The following is a 23,763-nucleotide window of genomic DNA, read 5'->3' as shown; positions in this document are numbered from 1 at the left end:
AAAGGTAGACTGTTAAAAACAGTATTTTCGATTTCCTGAGGAAATTGAGGTGTGAATGAAGAGCAGGTAGGTTTTTTTTGCTCTCAGAAGTGTTTCCCTTTTTCCTGTAGAGGCAAATAAAATAGAAATGGCTATTACTGGGAACATTTCCAGAGGCATACCATATACACCATTAAATACAGTGTGTATTATAAAAATAAGAGAAGATTACTTCTTTTCTGTGAAAGGCTTAACACGTAAAGGCACATTTTAGGATGCATCCTGCTATCAGACTAGATGATTTGTTTGTATGATACCAGTGCATTTTGTATTATGGTAGTGTGCATGAGCTGTAGGCCATAACCCCATTAACTCAGCCTCTCCAAATACAAATACAGCTTTTTTGCATTTTTCTCTCACATGACGCTCTAGTGGTGTAAATTTAATGTTAGCTTTTGTCTTTATTCTCTGGTGTCATAGTTTAACCCCAGCTGGCAACTAAGCCCCACGCAGCCGCTCGCTTACTGCCCACCGGTGGGATGGGGGAGAGAATCAGAAGAGTAAAAGGGAGAAAGCTCGTGGGTTGAGACAAAGACAGTTTAATAGGTAAAGCAAAAGCCGCACACGCAAGCAAAGCAAAACAAGGAATTCATTCACTCCTTCCCCTCGGCAGGCAGGTGTTCAGCCATCTCCAGGAAAGCAGGGCTCCGTCACGCGTAACGGTGACTTGGGAAGACAAACGCCATCACTCCAAACGTCCCCCCCTTCCTCCTTCTTCCCCCAGCTTTATATGCTGAGCATGACGTCATATCCCTTTGGTCAGCTGGGGTCAGCTGTCCCGGCTGTGTCCTCCTCCCAGCTTCTTGTGCCCCCCCAGCCTGCTCGCTGGTGGAGAGGGGTGAGAAGCAGAAAAGGCCTTGACTGTGTGTAAGCACTGCTCAGCAGTAACTAAAACATCCCTGTGTTATCAACACTGTTGTCAGCACAAATCCAAAACATAGCCCCATACCAGCTACTATGAAGAAAACTAACTCTATCCCAGCCAAAAGCAGCACATTCTCCTCCCCTTATTCTATACCATTTACATCATGCTCAGGTCCCACACTATCCAATACATTCTCATTAACCACCACCCTCCTTACCACCCTTTGATAAAATACACAGATATCATTCCCTTCGTCTATGGACCACCCCTGTGAAATGTCCATAAATGTCCATTGAGTTCATTTAGTCCATGCCTTTGAGCTCCATCTGTTATGGTGGTCACTCAGGCCAGGAGAGGTGGTGTGTTGCATGGAGTTATTGGGCACCAAAGCCAGCTCAGGTCGGGTCACTGCTGCACTTGCACTGCTTCTTGTAAGGCTTCTCCTCCATTGGTTCAGGTGGTTCCTGCTATAGTAATTCCTATAACATGCAACTCAAATCACAGGTTACAACCATTTAAAGGTATTTCCACTACAATCTCCACCCCTGGTCCCTTTGGGCCAGGTTATAGGGTTTAACATTGCAATGAACTCCTCCCCTTGCCCCTGCTCTGGCTTGGACTTATCCACTTAGGGGTGCACCTGCCTAAGGTGGAGCCTTACCTATGCACCACAGTCTCTCCAGGGGGTATACCTGCTGCAGCATAGAGTTATCCACAGCCACAGTCGCTTTGAGGTGCACCTGTTCCAGTGTGGCCTTCTCCATAGGCCACAATGCCTTCAGAGATATACCTGCTCCAGAGTGGCCTTGCCCACAACCACAGTCCCTTCAGAAGTAAACCTGTTCCAGCATGACCTTACCCATGGCTGCAGTCCCTCTTAGGGGTGTATCTGCTCTGTCGTGGGCTTATCCGTGGCCACATGCTTTGAGGTGCTCCAGCATGACCTCATGCACAGCCACAGATGCTTCAAGGTGTACCTTCTCCAGCGTGGGCTTATCCTTGGGCCACAATCTGGCCAGCCCAAGGTCAGGAAGCCACCGTGCTGCTTGATTTTCCCACGGGTTAGGAAGGCATTCATCCCACTTCCCGTGTTTGCCTGCTCGTGCGCTGACACCAGTCATGTCATGGGGATACAGTTTGCACTAGCACAGACATGGACCTCCAGCCTCTCTCTGCGTGGAGGTCTGCCGGCCCGGGTTTTGCCTGGCTTCTACTCTGGTGGGGAGGCATCTCTGCCGCCTTTAATTACATTTTAATGGGTGATTAAAAGTTGATGCTGTTTATCTGGAAAGTTCATAAATGGGTAAACCTGTGGTACTGTGTTTAGTTTTACATGTTTTATGACGATTGTGGCTAGCTTGCTATTTTTAGTGAAATCTTGTAAGCTCTTAAGAATGGCCAGTATAAAGGGAAAGCTTCCATGCAACAAACACCTTGTGCTTTACCTGTAAACATATATTCAGTTGCACACTGAATATGGCTAAAACTCTCTAGGCTGTTGTGGGAATTAGTCCTGTAATGGCTGGCAAGAAGCCTAGTTTTGAATTTTGGATTGGATATGTTTTGGATCGGCCACAGTAGATTTCCTAAGGGAAGGGGAAAAAGGTTACCTTGCTAATTAGTTTTAAAACCATGCTCCTGAGTTAGTCTCAGACAGAGAAACGTGATTGGCTACCTATTTATACATTGCTTGTGGTGGGGAATATTTTAGTATTTACTCTGTCAGTTTTTTTGTCACACTACATATTTAACTGAATGATGAATAAAACAGGGTGGACAAAACTACGTATTTTAAAGAACGCCACCCAGTCACAAAAGAAACATTTTTTTATTAAGGGTTTGAAAGAACTTGTTTCGTTATTTTCCCCATTACTTTTGCATGCCTCAGCACTTCCAGGTGGTCTTTTAAGTGCTGTGTTGGTGTGCTACCTCTTATGTGGGTGGTGTCATAATTATTTTAGTAGTACCGGTAGGGCTCTAATCAGTGAACAAGGTTTTACTGTGCTATGTAGTATATGAATGCATAACATTAAAATGATCTCTTCCTGAACAGCTAACAAACTAATTATCATGTGAGAGAGAATAGCTGGATGCAGCAAACAGAGTTACAGAACTCGATGGCACTGGGAAGACCATGAACAGTAGGATAAAGCATAAATTGGATGACACTGTTTCTGGGGTAGTAATTTGGTCATATTACACAAATTTTGCTTTATTGACATTCCAGGTTCCCCCAAACTCTCATTGGTGAAAGGACAGTATTTAATTTGCAAAATCAAGCTCTGGAAGATTATGAGTTGCCAGAACAGTGTAAGCTATATCTATCTTGTGCTCTGAACAAGACAGGACCTCTAAGGAAAAAACAAAAAGTATCTTGTAATAATTAATTAAAATATAATATTTAATAATTAATTAAAAACCTTGTAATATAAAACTACACCCGAATGAACAGATGGGTTGAATTAATGCTGTAGGTTGTCAGTAGTGTCTCCTAACCTCTGAGTAATTTGGTTGACAAGCTACATGGTGCTTTTTAATGTAGTACATGAGTACCTTTTTTGGTGCAAATACTTTAAAAGGAAGACCAGTTTTCTTTGAGTGCCACCGAATCTCTCAATGTGCTTCATTATCAGACCTTCATCTGAGCCTTTTACATTGCTCTCGAGACTGCTGACACTCAAGCTAGGCTAAGCTGAGACCCAATACAGTCTTTATGCTTCTTAATGTGGATGGTCAGCTGGGTCCTGATTGACAAGGCATTTTTGTCTTCTGCCTCATCTGCCAGAAATGCGGGACATTGCGCGCCATCTGGTATTTTCAGGTGAGACACGATCACCAGAATCTGTGTTGCAGAAGCTGAAGGTGGCTTAGGAAACTCTGTCCTGCCTTTTAGTCTCTCATCGCTTTAGTGTTTGGGGAGAACAGCGGCCCAGTGATGTACCTTTCCTTTAGCGGAGAGGGGGCCAAATGCTGGGTAAGCTGGTGGTAAGTCGGTGTTGGGAGGGCCGTGCAGGTCCCCTGCCCCTCTCACTTCTGGTTCCCACCGTGCTGCAGCTCCCAGGTGCTCCCCACGTAGTCCCTTTGCTACTGCCTTTGTGGCATCTCCAGTGTGCCTTAGGGTAGTCGTGCTAATTACTGTTCTGGCAGGAGGCCAGTATTTTCTTGTGGCACACAAAAGGGAGAATGGAAATGGCAATTTTAACGCATAATATCTCAGGAAAAGCTGAGCAGAATTTGATGAGGGAAAGGGTACTTTTGAAGCCCAAAGGCATTCACTTGTCAAATCACAAAAGCGTGCTGAAAAGAGTCATGCTATTAGAGCTTCTCTTACAAAAAAGACTTTGAAACTCCCTTATTGCAGAAAATGAGACAACCAAAAGCATTTTAAAGGTCTGTTGATAACAAAAACTTTTTTTTTTTACTTCCAGAAACCTGGCTGCACTTTACAATCTTACATTGGTTAGGTTGCCCCCTCACCGTCCCTAACCGAACTCTTACGCTAAACCTGCTTAATCTAAAGCTGCAGGAGGCATGTCTGCATTGTACAGCAGGCTGTGATGCAAATATCCTTCTTTTCTTATCTGATAAAATGCTAATCTGAGCTATTATATTCACAATGTACAGCACACTGATACTCTTTTAGGGCTCTAAGGGGAGAAATACAAAATACAGAGAGCTGTATCACCATGTTAATTCACTGTCACAGCCAAGCTCATTTCCTCAGCCTGTTAGTTCAAGTGTAGTGCTGTGCTAACACGTGTGTACTGCTCCAAGGTCTGGAGCTAACATGAGATGGGCAGCGCTCTGTCTCTGTACCGTGCATCCACTCTGTAGCGTAGATGCGGCTTTTGTCCCCTGCTATGAGGAAGCTCTGTTTTGAGCATACAGACCTGAGAGCACAGCAGGTAGGAGATAGCCTGTGGCAATATATTTCACAGCTGCATAGCCCAGAAGGTGTGTGGAGGCAGAGGGGAGATGCAGGTCTCAGTTTCTTGTGAAGCTGAACTTTCTACTGTGGGTCGCTGTGCTGCCGTGATAGATCAGGTCAGCGGTGGCAAAGGTGAGCACAGAAGCTTGTGCCATGAATTGCATATCCTTGCTGTGCAAGCTCATACGTCGGAAAGATGTATCTTGATCCATCCAGTGTGACTAATAAAGTAACTGCAGCGTGCTCAGATTGCCAGGTTACTATACCAAATTGGATAGAGTAACAGATTGAACAGGCTGTATGTAACTTCACTATAGAAAGAAGGGCATGATTTTAACAAAAGGTTCGCTTACAATCAAAAATGTCTGTTCTCTAGGGAATTACTGTCATATAATATAGCATATATTTTGATCTCAAGATCTTAGAAAAACAGATGAATTGTACTTAGCTTGTGTTTTGGTTTTGTATGGATTTGACATTTGCCCACAAGTATGGTATACTAAATCATCTAGAAAGAAAAAGACTTGTTGTGCTTGTTAAAATAGATGGCATAGCCAATGGAAAGAAGATAGAGACTGACAACATTGATTAGAAGTTAGACATTTTAGAAGATTGTTAATGGATTAAAATAACCTAGGCAAATCTGATGGTCAGGTGAGTTAAAGGCAGTAAGAGTAAGCTTTTAGAGTGTAGCAGGATCAACAGGATACTCACACTGGTGATTTAATAATAAATATAATCAATACAACTTCAGCTTCTAATAAGGAAAAGACAGAAGTATTAAATACATATTTGTATGTAGGAATTGCCTGATGATTTATACATTTCTTATATAATAAGGATGTCTTGAGCTTAGATTTAGATTCTTTGCACTGAACATTTGCAGAAAAAACTGACAAAATAATTCTAACTGTTAATGTTGTCTTAGATTGTGGAAAAATCTTGATAATTTCAGATTATAATTGAAAAATACTGTGTTTTCTCTTGAAAGTTGTGTTTTTGCTTGTTGTAAATGTGAACAAAAATTGGCATGTGTGGCATGATGGGTACAGCTTCATAAGAATCTAATTAAGACAGCCCAGGATTTAGTTTGAAGTTGATAGAATTTTCTCCACCAGGCACTTCATTGATTGATACCACAGCAAACATTTCAACCTAGTTAATATTTTGTTTCAAACAGGTTCATGGAATTTGACCCAGGTTTAACCCTATGCAGATACAAGGAATGAAGATTCCAGATTTGTGGAAAAATGTTTGCAGTCATTTAAAAGGGCTAAATATGAAATACTGCATGGTGCTTGGATGCATACTGCTTACACATCTGGCTCGTATGGGAGCCAGATTTGTGAAAGTACAAAGGACAATAGAGCCCGTCTATTCTTAGATATGCTGTACTTTAAAACATCTTTTTCTATAATTTCTACCTAAAAACTAAAAGGGAATTATTTTATTTAATAACATTGTACATTTATAATCAGTCTTATTATATAAATAATTATTAAATTAAACTAATACTATATGGTCTTTGTAAATAACAATTAGTAAACTAGTAGCCATCACTTTAGTAATTGGATAGTTACGTTGGTTAGGACTATTTAGAAATCATCACTTTTTTCCCATTTCTTCTGTAAATGTTAAATTCCTCTTTCAGATTCACAAAGTTTATCCCCTGCAGTCGGATGGGTATATGCTGGGCCCTCCACCTCTTCGCAGTAGTAGTGAGCTGTTTATAAGTCAGATAACCCTCGCTATTTGTGCAGGAGCGATACAGGTGGGAAATCACCGAGAAGTGGCATGCTGGCTGCCAAACAGATAAAAGGAGTGAAGCTGCCTGTTGGAGCTACTTTGGCATTCACGAATGCAGGGTTTGTTGTTGGCACCTGCTGTGCAAGTGTATTGGATTAATAAGACACTCTGCTTTTTTGTTCCGTTTCTCTTGGCACTTTAACATGTGAGCTCAAAACTGTAACTATACCCAACATTATTTATATGTATATGCAAACATTTAACTGGTATCTAATACACATTATTAGGTATGTGTGAGTATGTATGCTTAGAGGGGTCTGTTGTCGGGGTTCTTGGTTTTGTAAATGTTCTCATCTTTATTGTCTAACGTTGGCTTGAAAAATGCCTTTTCATTATCCATGAAATTCCATTCATCTTTGGCTTACAAATAAAATGTTAGAAATCTCTCTCTCCTCCCCCCACCCCTTGCATTCTTCAGGAAAATTTTGGCAGTCTTTGAAATAAGAAATAGCTACACAATGATTTTAAGTGTGGGTTTGTGGCATTACAAAATACTTACTGGAGAAATGAGAAGGCAGACTAGATTCTTGCCTCTTCCCCACCACTCTCTATCCCAGCAGTAAACCGGTCTGAGCTGAAGTGTTTAACTTCACCTATGCAGCACGCGGATCTCAAGGCCCGTGGTACACTCAGAAGAGCATATTTCCTCGTGCCAGCTGATGCTGATTCTCACTAGCACGAGTAGCAGCAATCTGTCTTACAGGGGTGAGGGCTGAGAGTGCAGTTCCTCCTGCTGGCTCAGTTTGGGGGAAGGAAAGGAAATGTTTAGTGATAGAAATAACCAGATTTTTTCCCTCTCCTCTCTTCAGATTCCCTCTGAATCTGAACTTGCAATTTTCCCTCTGAATTTTGCCCCCTTCGCCCAAGCTTGGAAATTGCCTTCAGAAGACCATACAAAGAATATAATTTGACTTGCAAGTCGAGTACAGCCCAGTGAGAATTAAGTCTTCTAATGCAACTCTGTTTTGATTGCATTGTCTACAAGTGCCCATACAGTCTTTAATAACCTGGCCCAATTCTGGTTTGTCTCATGGCAGCCAGTGAATCACATGGATACAAGAGGCAGTGTAATTCAGGTTGCAGAGACAACCAGAAATCTGTAACTGTTCGGTGCTTGACTTGCAAACCTGAATAATGGTCCATCTATATATATATATATATATTTTTTTTTTTTAAATCATCAATCTACTTATGCATGTAAAGCTAAACTGCGAAGAGGACTGTAAGACAATATATCTTGAAGCTGATTTAAATACACTTCAGGAGAACTTAATGAACGAGTTATTCTGTGGTAGATTTTGATCTGATTTTGAAACTTGCAGTGTAACAAAGCTGTCAATGATAAGCAGGCTAGCTTGACAATGTGTTGTTCATAGTGCGATGCCACTTTTGGGAAGAGGTCAGACCACATTCTGACCGCATTGCATAGCCAGAATGTGCACTACAGAGTCATTTTGCCTTTTTTCTGCCTGTTGACTGTAAAATCTCTTTATCAGCCTATTGTGCTAGCTCAGGTTATTGCTGATAGGGAGTTCTAGTAGGATGTTTGAACAAGCGTGACGAGTTTTTCTTTCCTTCCTACCTTCTGTTGAGGTTAAGAGGTTTTATATTCAAGTAGTTATTGGATGTATTCAATACAAGTATTTACTGAATATTTTTTTTTCCTTCAAAATTTAGGAAATTTTCTTAACAAACATTCCTGGATTTGAAATAGCAATGGCCAAGAACAAGGCATACAGCTGTTTCTATTGCAGGTGGATCACCAGCTAATGGAAGAGGTTTCTTTTCATGTTTAGTCAAAATAATGACAGTTGTTTACAACCATTTATGAAATTAGTTGCTTGAAATTTTCCACTCAAATGTTTTGTAGTGTTTTTCCCTCCCTTATTTATGCTACTCCTTCTAATAGTGAAATTCTCTAGTCCAGAGAAGTTTTCTGGATAGAGGGGGGAGATTTTTTGATTAATCATTTTATTCTTATTCTCTATGGGGTTAGTTCAGGCGTGCAGGTAAGGAGTTTCTTCATTCATTGGTCTATGGAGTTCCTTAGTTAAAAAAGTTGTGGGTACTAGGAGTAGCTTCAGTCCTCCTCAAGCCTCCTCAATTTGCTCTTTACAGCAGCCTTTTGTTTCCAGTGTTTTAAGAAGGGGTGCCAGTCTCAGCTGGTCCAAAAAGTTTGTGTATGAGGGAAAGGGATTGGAGAAAAGGAAGACAAGAATGATCTTGGCTGCTGCCTCTGCACTTTCTTCCAAAACTGAATCATAGAAATGTCAAGCTAAGGAAGAAGTAAGTTTCTGGAGGGATTACAAGAGCAGGATGCTGGTGACCTGTGTAGCCATAATGAGAAGTACACAGCTGGTCTGTGGTCAGCAGTAATATTAGAATAACTTCTATTAGAAGTTTGATAAAGGCAGGGCAGAGCAATTAGTGAGAAATTATACTATGGATTGTCTGTTGATCGAATGCTATGGAACCCCTTGTAACACTTCATCCCTCTGTGGTGTACTAAGTGTACCTTGATCACCTCTGACACGTTTGTCCAACTAGTCCTTTAAACCACCCGGTGGAAGAGTCTGTGCCCTCCCTACCTTGGTGCCAGTTTCCAGTCATCCACTCTTCCTGCTACTAGAAACAGTTTCTGAAAATCAAAACTAATTTTTCTTTGCTTCTAGTTAAGCCAATTTCTTCATACTTAGTGGACATGAAGAAAAATTGATCGCTATGTTCTCACAGCAATTTCTCAGGTGTTGGAAGAGTGCTGTTATGCCTATTCCCCCCTACAATCTTTTGTTTTTCAGAAAACAAGTGAAGCCCCTTCATTCTTTCCTTGTAGATTCTGTCTTACATGCTTTGTTGTTGCTGTTTAAATTTAGAGTTATCCTGCTTAGGTTAATCTCCCAGGAAGAAAATAGCAAGGTTGCATGTCCATATACTGTAGCTATAGCAGATCAGGTAGACACCAACGGGTACTTAATATGATACTTCTGTAGAGCCAGCTTGTCACCAGCCTGAGGTGTGGTGGCTCTTACCAAACAGATTTCCTTTTAGAGAAACCCCTACCCCCAGAGAAGATACACAACGTTAGACTTGTACAGACAGTGTTTCTCTGATCAGAAGCTGGCACAGGTTTGTCATTAGCAGACTGAAGTGTGTCAGTCTGCTAATAAGTATCAATATGTGAATAAATATAGAATTGCAATTGTTCTGTATTAATTTTCCATGTTAAGTGACTAATTTCCATAATTATCTGTCTCACAGTACTGGCTGGATCCTGCAAAGACCCTTGCTGAACATAAAGAATTGATAAACAGTATGTATTTAATTTGAACTTAACATAGCTGAAGATGAAGTAACAGAGGCAATGTTCCATATATACAGCCTGTGCATCATTTATATACTAGTCGCAACAGATTGATAGTTCTTGAACAAGTTTATTACTGCAGTTCATAGCTGTATCAAAATTTCACACATAGATTGAACATACCATCATTTTCCAATAATTTGTGACTCTTGTCTAAAGATTTCTCTGTGCTTAAATTTTACTTTAGAATAATAAATGGTGCTATTCTTAACTTGTATAATTAATTTTGTAGTAGCTGTGATACCTCTACCATACTGTACCATACCAGCTTAGATTCCTTTTTTCTTCTGAAAGTAAAGTAGTGCTTCTTACTGATAATAGTGTCTGCTGTTAGTGTCACTCTTCAGATATCACAGATGCAATATCTGTTATTTTTATTATAATTAAAGAACATAAGATTATTTTACTTAAGAATTTGGAGACCTTCTATAAAAAGATGTAGAAGTGGAGCATGCATGGGATAAATGTAGCTGTAACAATTTTGGTACTGAGTTAACTGAATCTTTTGGGAGAATAACATTTTTAGAAGGTGACTTAGAAGAGCTTTTCCAAATATGTCTTAATTAAAGTGGCACATAATTAAAGTTGCTCCATAAGATATTTGAAAGTGTGGAAGGGATTAGTATTCAGTATTATTAGTTACGACAGGGAATCACATTTCATGCACAATTAGATTTTTCAAAAAGCTTCAGTGGAAATAGTATCTAAAGGTCAAAATCAAACAGTAAAAAAAAAATCTTCGAGAAATAGTGGGTTAGCAATGAAATCTAAAGTCAGGTCTTCAAAATAAGCAAAAACTCCAAGTAGACAGACATGCTGTGAATAAACAAACACAAGACTAGAAAAATAATAATAAAAATCTTTTTCTTACTTTTTTTTTCTCGTGTGTAATGAGTATAGGTGTACAGATTTGCTATGTGGATGTAAGATTTTTTCCTGAAACTTTCAAGTTTCATAAAATACTAAGATAGGCTTCTTAGTAACTGTGTTATAGTCAACTAGTAACAATTCATAACAATTAACAGTTCATAACAACTAACTTTTGCACCGAATATTTTTTCCCCTCAGCTGGACCACCATACACTTTGTATTTTGGCATTAAATTCTATGCAGAAGATCCGTGTAAACTTAAAGAAGAAATAACAAGGTACAGTATTTAATAAAAGTGTAGTTTGTTGATTTCAGGGTAGTAATCTGTTCCAGCCATGTGCATATTGTTGTGGTGTGGCTGGTTTTTTTTATTTTTTTTTTTTTGAACATCTGAATGTTTTTGCTTGAACATGTATGTGTAGGAAGAGAATTGTGACTAGCTTCACAGTGGTCGGTATGGACAGCTATTTGGAAGCCCAAGATGAAAAGGTGCTCTCTAGTGCATCAAAAATCAAAGGGACTTGATGTGCATTTGTGGGTTTTTTTTAAGGAATGCATTGTCACTTCTGTATTTATCTTGTGCTGTAATCAAGTTTAGAGTTTACTTGGATATCAAATATAAATACAGGGAATTTTCTTCTTTATTGGCCATAGCTTAAATTCCAGAACTGTTTTTCAAGAGGATTTCTTTTGGTCTTTCTGAAAATATGCAAAGGAAATTGAAGAGTTGCATGCTTTTGATTCTTTTAACTAAGCTTGGCCTCTACAGAATATGAGGGTGCACACACTAACACATGCACACGCATGCGCACAGACATATACACACACATGCTTGCCTGAACTGTCACATACAGGTTTTTCTGTTTGCTTTATTTATGAAAGGTCTGTGACAAATAGTTTTAGGTTCAAAAGGAAATTTGAGAATTTGGATAGGTAGGCGGACAAAATTATTGTGCTGGCTTGCATTAATAAATGTCAAAATATTTCTTTTGATGTCCTAGGAATATGACACACGAGAATTCATTAGAATGCATGCAGGGTTTTTAATTTTCCTTAATCAAAGGTAGCAGTTGTTGCAGCACAGGCAGAATATTTTTCTTGTACCAGAGTGAGAAAATTCTTTTGTTTCCATACTGGCACAGCAGGAACGGAAGTCTCCAATATAAGAAGATTGAGGCTGGCCTGGTAAAGATAATAAACACTGTGACTTTGCAGGTAAAAGAGCGTAAGTGGGCTGCAATGTGATGCCCCTGTATCATGAAAGTTTGATGCAGTTTTCCTGTACTTTTCCAGAAGCACTTTCAACCCTGTTCACAGGGGAAGACAGATGGCCCTGGGAAGAGCGCTTCAGCCACCAAACCTGTTGTGATTGCTATCTAGGAGGCAGGGTGGATTTCTGTCTGGGAAATGACAGGGGCTAAATTTTCAAAAACTGTTTCTCTTTGCCTTGTGATAAGGTCAGTCAGTGATTTGCACTGCTGATTAGGTGTGCAAATCTAGTCGAGAAGCATTTCAGTACAATTAATAAGCCTCTGTTCATGTCTGCACAGTGTTTGGTCATGCCGAATTTGCACCGTAGAAGGTACGGCGAGGGAAGGCATAAGAAAGCTATATGCTTGTATTGACACTTTTCAACAAAACACATTGTATAGTTAAATGCCCTCAACATTTCTGAGCATTTATTCCTATTGGCTTTTAAACCTTGGAAGAAAGGTATACCTTTTCAGAAAAAAAAAAAAAAAACCACAACAAAAAAACCCCCTCCTTCTGCTTAGGAGCAATTAAAGGCCCTATTTTTCTTTATAATAATAATTTTCTGCCCAGGTGTGTAATTCCAGTGATGTGTTATCCATTTTGTGCTAACTGTTGTGTTTCTTTGGAGCATGTGTTTGTTATTTTAATGGATATGAGAGTGGTGTCTGTTGTTATTAGATGTTGGTGATCTGTGGTGTTATATGATTACTATTTGCAAATAATGAAAACCTGTCAAATTTGTAATTGCTTCACAGCAAAAATCTATCTGGCTTGTAGGCAAAAGCTAACACTGCGGTGATTCATTAGCAACATTTGCTGGATGTTTTTGCTAGAGCACACTAGCGCTTAGGCGCTATTATATATGCATGACAAACTTGACAGCACGCAAGATGAGAGTGCTTTAGCTACAAGTTTGGACAAAAGGCCTGGTTTTGTGAGGAGCTTAGTGGCTTCAGTGGGAATTGAGATCATTCACTGAATTATAGGAGTCACTTAAGCACTTAACAGTTGGCTCTGACTGTTTTTTGCAGGGAGGTGGTGTTTTTTGCAGTTTCCTGTCTTGCTTTATTTTGAGGCTACACTATGAGAATGCAGAAATATAGATACCTGCTACATGGAAAAGACATTTGTAGCATCAGCTGGTATGAAGCTCTGCACTGCAGAGATGCAGAAGTGCTAACAGAAAGACGGGTGAATATCAGAAATGCATTTCATGTTTAAAAGAAGATGCTGTGTACTCTACAGTAGATGTAAAATCATCTTTGTCATTATCATCATTTATACTGAGAAGATTTGTCTAGGTAGGACTGGCAGGCATAAGCTAGAAGCTAGAAGCAATACTGAGGTATTGCTTAGAGTGAAGAAACACTGAGTGTATGTGCTTTGTGTTGCTTAATGACATTCCCAGAAAGTTCTTACGCAGTGCCCTGGTCCTTTAAGGTGGAGAATATTAGCCATTTTTTTAAGGATGGACATTCCTACTAGAATATCTGTCACAGCACAAATTCTGGGGATCATTAACCAGAAAGATACTGGTATCCTTATTCAGAGGCTAATCTGAGCTGATAAAGTCTAGTAAATTTGATTGGATCTTAAATGATTTGTGGATCAGCTATTATGTAACCAGCAGTTTGCTAACTTCCCTGAAATCAGCATGATGCACTTTGAACTTACAGATCATTCCAAGGTGCTTTCAGAAGTAACTTGTACTAACACAGAATGAATTATTTGCAGTGTAGCTGAATGGCTCTATGTAGATAAAGTTGAATTAGCGAATAATGAAAAAGCTATCTGCTTGTATGGATGACCATTTTTTTTTCTTTAAAAGTTAGTTTCTCAGTATTGTTACCTTTTGTATGAACTTGGTGTAAGAAATTAGCTTAGGATGATGTGAAACACTGCGTAAATCTGTTGCAATAAAACCAGACAAAATCCAAACAATGTTTAAAAGATTTCCTCTAAATGAATATGGGCAGTTGCAAAACCAAGCAGATCCTTTGTACGATGGCTTGTTTTCTTGTCTTTACTTTTCCATCTGTTTTGTGCATACTGTTTCACTGTAAGTGGTCTCAGTACGTGCTTCATCAAGTGTAGCAGCAGGTTATGACTTTGAAAATTACATTTTTACCCCTGCTGTCTCTATTCCAAGAAGGAGAGTACCCTATGCTATGACAGGTACAGTTAGCTGCTGATGGTATGCCCATCCATCTTTTTCACGGGAGTATGGACTCCATCAAATCTGCTTGCTGCTCTAGAGTTGATACTCTGGTGTGTGGAGAGGAAACCTTTGAGTCAAGAAGTATCCAATACCCAGTTCTCCCTTATGCTGATCCACTGATCAGGTTAAACTTTGGCCCTTTTCTAGGTTTCTTGTTCAATTTTTCTGATTCCTAGCCGTCTTCCCCACTTCCTGACTGCTCTGTGAAAGTCAAAAGAGAAAAATTACATTTTTAGGAGTAAAGTGTATTGTATCTGCACAATGTAAGCAGATAGAAAAATTGCAGAGTGCTCCCCTACCTAGGTTCTTTCACTAGGTTAATCTTAGTTGTTACTTCAAGGTCAGTAGGGGAAAAGTCATTCAGAGAGGGATACAGTTTTTGACTGTCACGTAGTTATGTATGTGATATGTCTTCAGTAAACTGGAAGATGATGAAACATTACGTGGAGCTTCAGACTCAATAGTGAAATAACAGCTTTGTTTTCTCTCTGTGTTTTAGGTATCAGTTTTTCTTGCAGGTCAAGCAAGATGTTTTACAGGGTCGCTTGCCTTGTCCAATCAACACTGCAGCACAGCTGGGAGCATATGTAATTCAGTGTAAGTTCTTCTGTCCAACTGAGAGCTTATTTCTTTTAATCCTGTATTATGATTAATTTTAAGTGGTGACTGAAGATTTCACTAACGCTTTATGCATTCATTTCAAACCAGAACAAAACTAGTGTGACTGATCTCAGCTGAAGAACTGTAAATAGATGACCATTCTGAACAGATAATATAGAAGCAATATAGAAGCTAATGTAAAGAAGAAACTGAAAAGTCAGTCTGAAGAGTCTGCCAAACACTCTTTGCCTTGCTGAGGAATACCTGATCATGTACTTAAGACTTTATGACTTACTCTGGATTGCATACAGAGTATGACAAAACCTTCATCAGGAGGTTTACTGATTTGATGGGCTATTGGCAGCCTCCAGCCAACAAAGTCTGTCAAATAAAACATTCTTTCAAAAATTACATTATGTCAGTATGAATGTGCCTATGCTTGAAGGGAGGATGTGTTTTGACCTGAAGTGAAGAATTTTAATTCTATCTGTCACTTATCTGCATTCACCCATCAGTAGTTAGCTTTTCAGAAGTGGTTGTTATATCCTGCATACTTGATAGAACTAGCAATCAATTAGAAAGGAGCTGTCTGTCTGTCTACAAGTTAGTTATTCCTTTCGCATTACAGCTCAAGCTCTATATTCAAACGCAACTGGTGACCAAAAATCGTATGATGAGCCATGCTGGGAAATGTACCTGTAATTTGTTCTATGTTAAATTTGGATTTCTTATCAGTGATACATATTAACCAAAGATTATTTGTTATTGGTGTTCCAAGTATGACTCAACAACACTTAATACAACATAAAAAATAGTCCTCCTTTCATTTCCGTTTTAATAACAAAGCAGAATAACTTGTGTATGAAATGGGAGTGAGCATTATACAGAATTTCATGGTGTGTTATATATGTTTCTGAAAAGCTAAAATTTCAGGCAGGTTTTATTTTTGTACAATTATTTTTAACTTCATTTTGCCATCTAAGAAATGTGACGTCATACTCTGAAAAACTGTTTGCAATACACATTTCACTTTACGTGCCCTCATTGAAAAACTATTGCAAGTATGAAGCAGGAAAATATGTAATGAAGGTAACATCTTAATCGTATTATGAGAAATGAGTAAAAAGAATAAATTCTTGTCCTTAGTCATTTTGTAAGGTGGTTAGAGTATGGGGAGCTGTTGTTTTGGTATAAAATCCTGTTCCCATGATTCTAATCTCAGATATTCTATCGGAAAACAATGAGGAAGCTCATGTGAGAGAGGAGAACTAAAGCATAGCAAAGATTACATAAAGTGGGTTAAAGTTAGTCCTGGCACCAGCAAGCATACATTCCCATTGACTCTATAAAAAACTTTGTCCTTTTATTTAGGGCCTGCAGTTGTTCAAAATATGTAAAGACACCTGAAAAATGTCTGTGTCAGATACTGAAAATATGAACCCAAAGCATCAGCACCGAGGTCAACAGCCTTTCCAAGGGTGATGTGCCAGATCATGCTTTTTTCTTTTCCAAACTGAGATGAAGTGTGTTTGTGGGAATTCGGAAATAGCCGAGAAGCTCTGCTTCTGTAATGATACAGGTAGTGTCTTTCCCAGTGGAGCTAGCAGCTGCTGAGATCTGGAGGGGGAGCCATGGCCACCTGTTCTCCCAGAGTCCTCTACCCATGTCCTGCTCCAGCCATGGGCCCTGCTTTCACCAAGCAGGTTGTGCCTGCATGTCATCTTTGGTCTCCGGGCAGATCCTGTCCTTAGCACGTGAATCGCTTCCTCCTTTTGTGGCCAAAGACTGCAGATTATTGTAGTTGTGATGGTGGAAAAATTAGTACCCGTGGCACAGTTATGGCATGGGTATGGCACAGAATATACCAATTTTCCTATTGCGAATGCTGGAGTTGTTACTGTTGTAGATATTCCTGTTCTTGTTCCTGCTATGGGCAAGGACCACACCATTTTTACAGAGGTTTTCTAGAGAAACTTCTCAACATGTCTAGTGAGCAGATCACTGTCTTGTTCTGGAAACATCATTAAATTCTGGAAAGAAACACGAGTTATTAGATGAGTCTTCTTGGCTCTTGAAGCCTCCTTTTGGCTATGTGTTTGGCTTAGTGGGCATTGGATAGCAACCTTCCATGAAGCTTTTCTCAGAGCAGCCCAGTTTACACAGGTTTTACAGAGGGTTATTAAAAAATTGAAATACTAACTTTCACAGAGTTTCTCAGAGAGATGCAATTAGAGTTAAGATCAGTAGAAGTGGGTTCTGACCAAGGTGCATATTTATTTTATAATTGCATGGCAACATGTAAACTGGTAATGACTAATGCATGCAAATTCAAGGTTGTTTCAAAGAAAATTATTGGCTATTCATTAGGTTCTTTTCTTTAAGAATTTTTTTTAAAAAATTATTTTGATTTTGAACTAATGTTCGGAAATATATTGATATTTTATTGAAAAATGAAGTCTTGTGTTTCCTCACAAGAAACGATGCTTACCCTTAGAAGGGCGTACCTCTAGGTGTCTCAGGACATTTGTCTCCATTTGCATTCCCACACTGACATTTATGTTAGGAGTCCCAGCAAGAATATGGATCTGTTCTGTCTGTAATATTACAGCTTATCGTGAGGGCATAAGTATTCAAAAAATTAGACTTTCCCTCTACGCTTATTTTACATATGCTGCCAAATAATATACGTCATCAAATTTCAACTTTGCTGGCTTGGACAAAATTGTATCTAGTCCTGTAGAAGTGGTAGGTTTCCTTTCAAAACCTCTAGCTCTTTGAACCTTCCATTTCTCTTTTAATGATTGAAGACTTTTTTTCTTGGTTTTATGTGCGCTAAAATGAACAGTTCTGTACTGTCTTTGGGTTTTTTAACTGCCTGCATGGTAAATTGACAGTCAGTTGGAAAGAGGTGGCTTGGCAACAAACAGGTGGATTATATGACATAATTTTTGGTTAACATAAAGCGTTGAAAATAGGTGACCTTTCTTTCCTTCTTGTGTCCTCTAGCTGAGCTGGGGGACTATGACCCGTACAAGCACACTGCAGGCTACGTCTCGGAGTACCGCTTTGTTCCAGACCAGAAGGAAGAGCTGGAGGATGCCATAGAGCGGATACACAAAACTCTGATGTAAGAATTCAGTACTGTCAGGAATTTGGCAGGTAACCTCAGATTCGGAGATGCTTGTTAGGTGGGGAAGGGAGCAGCTTGTGGTGCAGTGTGGAGGTCTCTAGACCAGAGGAGAGAACACAGGGCATCCAGTTATGTCCCTCAGAAGCAGAAAACATTTTGCATAATTGGAGTTGTTCTTTTAGGAACTGAGTAGGACAATAACTGGAAATACAATGTGTGTCAGACCTAGGTATGGGTGTTTCAGAACCAGCAGTTTTAATAGCGCTCCTGTTTCCTCTTAGTTTTGTAGTTAAAAAGAATGAAACAAAAATGTGTAAGTTCAGTTCCCTGTTCCAGGACAGATTTCCTGCATAATTTTGGACAAATTGCTTATTATGCCCATGCCTCAGTCTGCTCTCTGTAAAATGGAGATAATAACATTTCTTTTCTTCATACTGCCCTGTGTATTCACATAAACTGTTAGGACAAAACCACTTTTAATCTAATAACATACAGCACTTGGTACAATGAAGCCTCTATTTTCTTGCCAGATCCTTAGCTGGGGTAATGAAGGAGTGCTTGTAGCAACCTGCATGAATCTTTGTGGGAGCAGCTCACATTGCAGGAGCTACCAGGAAAGCAGTTTGTATGCCCATGGTTTAAGTGATAATCTCAGTTGCAACATGTGTGTGAATTAAAGAGCCAGTCTGGTTTTACAAGTATCAAGTCCTTTCATTTTATTAACCAACATGTCTTACATAAAACAAATTGGCAGTGGTCAATATAATGGATTCCACTGTAAGGAAGAACATACGATTTCTAAGAAAAAAAGCAGCACCTAGAAACAAGAGTCTTCAGGCAGCACTGAATAACACAGGGTATTCAAAGTGCTGGTTTCTGGACAAAAACCAAATAAATTCCAAAACTTTGCATGTGATCTTAAAGCAGTGGGAACACAGGGCACTTGGTGGGCCTCAAAATAATTTTGGTTTAAACTGAACAAGGCACTACAGAAGTTCACAGGCATTGAAACTGTACCTGATAACATTTCTTATGTATGAGAAGGAGCTGAGACAGCTGGAATAAGCTAGAGGTATGGTACTTGGCAGGGGCAGCTGGTCAAGAGGTTGCAGGAGGAGGACATTAGGCGCACTGCAGACAGGACAAAGGAGAACTCCAGAGATCTGAAACATGTATGTCAACAGACCTGGGAGATTCATGCAATCCCAACTTAACCTTTGCAAAAGCTGGAAAAGACAGATTTGTTTTTGTAATAGAGACTGCAAAACTTCAATTCTCCATCTTCTAGTTATTGGAATAATAATAATCTTGGACACAAAAAATGTGAGTTGTACTATCATTGACATTCTGGATAAACTCTGCCTGATGGTGGATCCCAAGATGCTGCTTTGGGAGTCAGCTGATTTTTTGTCAGACTGCAATTTGTGCATACAATGCCTTCCCTTGATTACTTGGCAACAGTGTGGGAAGCAAAACTGCAATAAGGACAACCAGGGGATGGACTGGGATGCCCAACAGATAAGCAAAGCAAGAAAAAAACTGGTAACCTCTGGCCCCATCAGTTCTGTCACTGCTTGAGAGAGGAACACCACCAGTAATGTAAAAAACCCCATAGCAATCTCATAGGGAAGTTGGAGCAAAGAGCATAATTTCCAGTAAAGAACACAGAGCCAGAAAGTGATCCTGTGTGAATATAGCTTAAATACTAGATGCATTTGCAGCAGCTGTGTAAGTAGTCTTCTTAAAAAGGATGTTTAACTCTACACTGTCTCTAGGCATACAAAAAATGCAAAAAAATCCCCAGCAATTCAGAGCCACTTTTTGTCCCAATTAATCGTTTTTAGAAATGGCCTTCTGTGTATGAAATGTTTTCAGTGAGAGTAGTTTTAGACTGAAGTACTCTTGATGTATGAGTAACAGAGGCCGAACCACCAGTCACTGTGTGAAAGCACTGGAAGTCAGAGGGACTTGGCTTCCCAACCTGCTGTTCCAAATATTAGACCACAGTGCCTTCAAAAATGTAAAATGTGAAATTGGTTTTGAAAATAAAACATATGCCAGAAGTTCAACCGTACGTAAATCCAAAATAAACATTTACTTGCTCATCTCCAAGTTCACGTTCCTGGTAAGTGTAAAGAAGCTTGTTCTAACAAATCCAAGTTAGGTGCAATTGTGATATAACCATTTATTAAGATGAGAGCACTAAGAAACATTTTATGAGTATGTTCATCATACCCTTTGTCAAAGTAGTGTAGAGATAATCAGAGCTAGCCATCTCATATGTAGATCTAGATTTCTTGATTCTCTTGCTATAATGAAGCCACAGTCTAGCTAAAGGTTAAATAATTTCTAGCCTGTAGTTTTGCATGTTAGTGTTATTTATGCTTTGTTTAATGAGAATGGGTATTAACTCAGAGACATAGCTGTTCCCTTTGAAAAGTTCTCCTGTAGCTGGAGTCTGTGCCAGTTGCCACGTTGACCTGAGCTTTCTCTTTCAGGGAAGAGAGTCTGTTGTTCAATAATTATTTCTGTGTCGTTGCCTGACTGCCTTATAGTAACTGATGCATTACAGAGAACCTTACTGCAGGTCCTTTTGTGAACTAAAAATGTACTTGTTTTTCTGTTCTAGAGATTGGAAACTGAGTCACAGAGAATTTGTTTGGTTCAACATCACAGAGGTTATGTTTGAGAAATGAAACTTGAGATGATTTACTATGTACCAGGTCACTGATACTAAGCAACCTTCATTCCTCTCAAGTTTCTGTAGTCATTAGTGCACTAAGTAAGATTAAGACCCATTTGCCTCAAAAGTTTATAACCTTGAAGATGAAATTCAGAAGCCAGGGGAACAGTGGTTGCGAAGAGGAGTGATAACTGTCTTAACACCGTCTCTAGTGTTTTTATATGCTTATTGATCTAAAGCTCTGATGATACTTCTTTGCTGCTTGGCTGCAGTTAGGCGTCAGGGATTTAGCAGCATCGGAAAAGAGAGTGAAACTAAGGTGTACCCACGCATTGTTAGTTCAGCCTGACTCTCATCATCAGCACTGCCAGCATTGACTTCTGCACAGGTGACAGCGGTGTCTTTAGTTAAGAAGTTTGAAGCTAGGATGGCTGAGGGCATATCCCAAATTATCTGACCTACCAGATACATTTTAGGAACAGGCTTGTGATACGGTTTGGAAGAACTTCCTTATCCTTTCTGGAGCCCATCATGGAAGCATGGGGTTTTTTTGCAAGACAGCTGTGGTATTGCATGTACCTTGCTTCTGCTACTTACGTCCATATGAACTGGTTTTGGTTGCAGGTTATCTCTCAGTTTTTTTACACAGCACAATAGCTATTCAGGGATTCATTCAGGATGCAGTTTTTTGAACAAGTTTCTGAATCAAGTAAGGTGAGGGAAGTCAGCGGTGCGGGGGGGGAGGGGGTGTTCTGACTGCATCAAGTCTCTGCAGCCTGCCTACTGTGACTGTTGTCCCATCTATAAACCAGCGTGACAATCCCAAGGTCAGATAGCAGGGTGAGGTGACCTTATGTTGTCATGCACACCTGGAGGAGCAAGCAGTGGCTTCAGGGCTTGCACGTGAGGAAGCAGGCACTTGTGGTGCTGGAGGAGGGATATGAGCCCTCAGTGCAAATGGGAGAGCTTGTGTTGGCCCTCTGGCATTGCTTGTTCCAGGCTGCAGCAGATCTGGGACTAACTGATACTTGGCAAGTCAGCTGTTGGTGTATTTTGAATCGATATTACATGGTGTCAGTGGGACATAAGGAAAGCTAAAATGCCCCCGACAGTTAGCTTTGAGAGTAGCTTTCAGTATTGTTTAGGGCCATCAGTGGCACCCAGGTGCTCTTTGTCCATCTAAATGAGCGGTGCATGTCAGCTGCACGGCTGTTACATTGCCTGCTCTGTCATTACCAACTGCAAAGACTGTTTTAGTTTTGTGGTGTATTGTCAGGTTGTATGATGCTGAAGAGAGTTTGTTTTTTCATACACGGTAAAAATGAAACACTTAGCCTTTGTAATGGTGGGAATTGTTTCTGTCCCCGACATTCCCCTCTCCCCTTCATGTTCTGTCTTCTCCATTTGCATTTGGGAGGACTTCTTCCTCTGACTTCCATCTGCTTCCTTCAGAAGCTCCGGCGCACATCTTTCCTTCCTTTAATATTTTTGCAAATGCACTTTCTTATAAATTAGGTATTATTGTGAAAATATTTATACACGTGCACACACTTACTTGACATTTGTGCCCTTTGGTACTTTCAGAGACAACTGAAAATGGTGGGACAAGCACATCAGCATTTTTCTAAGTATGGTCAGTAAGGAAACACTAACAGCAGTATTTAAATTGGTGTTGGATTCTAGCACTAATTCAGTAATGGGGTAATCCGCTTTGCTCAGGACTGATATTTCGCCTGCCTGGAAACTCAGTAAGACAATACTGCTCCAGTATAAAACATATAAACATTTAAACATATATATATAACATATAAACATTTTGTGTATATTTCTGAGAGCTACCACCAAGATTTAAAAAAAATCAAGCTGTGGAGTAATTTTTTATAGCAGAAGTGGATAAAAGACATGTCAGATGTGACAATGCTGACGTGCTGAATATCCAGTGTTCTGCATATTCTGAATACAGAGATGAATCACAGATCTACCAGGAAATCCAGCTCTTGAAGAAAGGGATTTCTCTTACAAGCTTCAGGTCTGCTGCTTTTCCAGGAGTCCTTAGAAAGAAGGGCTAACACCTGAAATAGTACCTGTGCTGCTACATGGATAAGATGGGCAGCCCATCTCCCACATACAAAGAAGGCATTTTAAATACCTATACTATTGCATTCATGCTAGCACTGCTGTTTCACATCTTTCACATTGGATGTGGTTTTTTACCTCGTCAGGCATAACACAAAGTTGGGAAAACCTGGAAAGTAGCTGCTAGGCTGGAGAGAATAGGGAGACAAGGAGCAAGAGTGTGCATATTGCAGGACTTCTCCAGGACTTGAGTCAAAATGTTGAGCTCTGCTTCACACCTTCAATTTGAAAGGTAGCAAATGCAGTGAAGTATTTCCCCAAGAGGACCATCACAGGATGAAACAGGAGATGCATATTTTTGAGTTTATGTTTTCACAAGATGTGCTGTACTTTCTCAATAACAGTCCAGTAGCTTTCATGGAAATATGAAAAAGGAGTGAAGGTGAAAATGCAGCTTCAATTATTTCAGGCTTGCAACAGAGTGTCTTGCTCTTGTATCAATGGCTGTTATTAAGGGAAGAACAAATTAAATTCTGAGGATGTCTGTTGAAGGCTTTGAATTTATGCAGTAATTTTGTTCTTTTTGAAAGTAAATCCTTCATCATTGATGTTCATAGTAGCCATGTTTTTTTCCCCACCAGTTTTACTCTATTGTTTCCTACCAGCATGCAGCTGATGGTAGTTTTTAACTGATGAATTGGTATTTGCAGATAGGAAGGCAAGCTGGATCTTTGAAACTGGTAATGTCTTGAGACAGACTCCAAACTTCATTTTCACAGTAGCAGACTTGACTTAGGTATTACCAATTGGTGTGACTTCCTGTAGGCAAGATTTTACGAAGAAAGAAATATTTTACCTGAAGTCATGAACCCCGCTTTCAGAAATTCTTTGTAGCTTCAGCCCTGCTATGGGGAAATAGTACCCCAGTCAATG

General features: G+C 39.7%; 1 protein-coding gene across 1 annotated transcript in view; it reads left to right on the top strand.

Annotated features, from left to right (window-relative positions):
* Window positions 1-23,763, top strand: part of EPB41L4A (erythrocyte membrane protein band 4.1 like 4A) — a 96,275-nt gene that overhangs the window by 12,539 nt on the left and 59,973 nt on the right. Inside the window, exons 3-6 of the mRNA XM_009321109.1 lie at window positions 9,897-9,948; window positions 11,068-11,146; window positions 14,841-14,938; window positions 17,948-18,068. Of these exons, the coding sequence (XP_009319384.1) occupies window positions 9,897-9,948; window positions 11,068-11,146; window positions 14,841-14,938; window positions 17,948-18,068 (350 nt within the window). The remainder of the gene's footprint in view (window positions 1-9,896; window positions 9,949-11,067; window positions 11,147-14,840; window positions 14,939-17,947; window positions 18,069-23,763) is intronic.

Source organism: Pygoscelis adeliae, unplaced genomic scaffold (assembly GCF_000699105.1).
Source record: "Pygoscelis adeliae isolate BGI_AS28 unplaced genomic scaffold, ASM69910v1 Scaffold83, whole genome shotgun sequence".
NCBI classification, from domain to species: domain Eukaryota; kingdom Metazoa; phylum Chordata; class Aves; order Sphenisciformes; family Spheniscidae; genus Pygoscelis; species Pygoscelis adeliae.
Note: the sequence above shows the minus strand (reverse complement) of the source record. Positions and strands in the feature narration are given on the sequence as shown.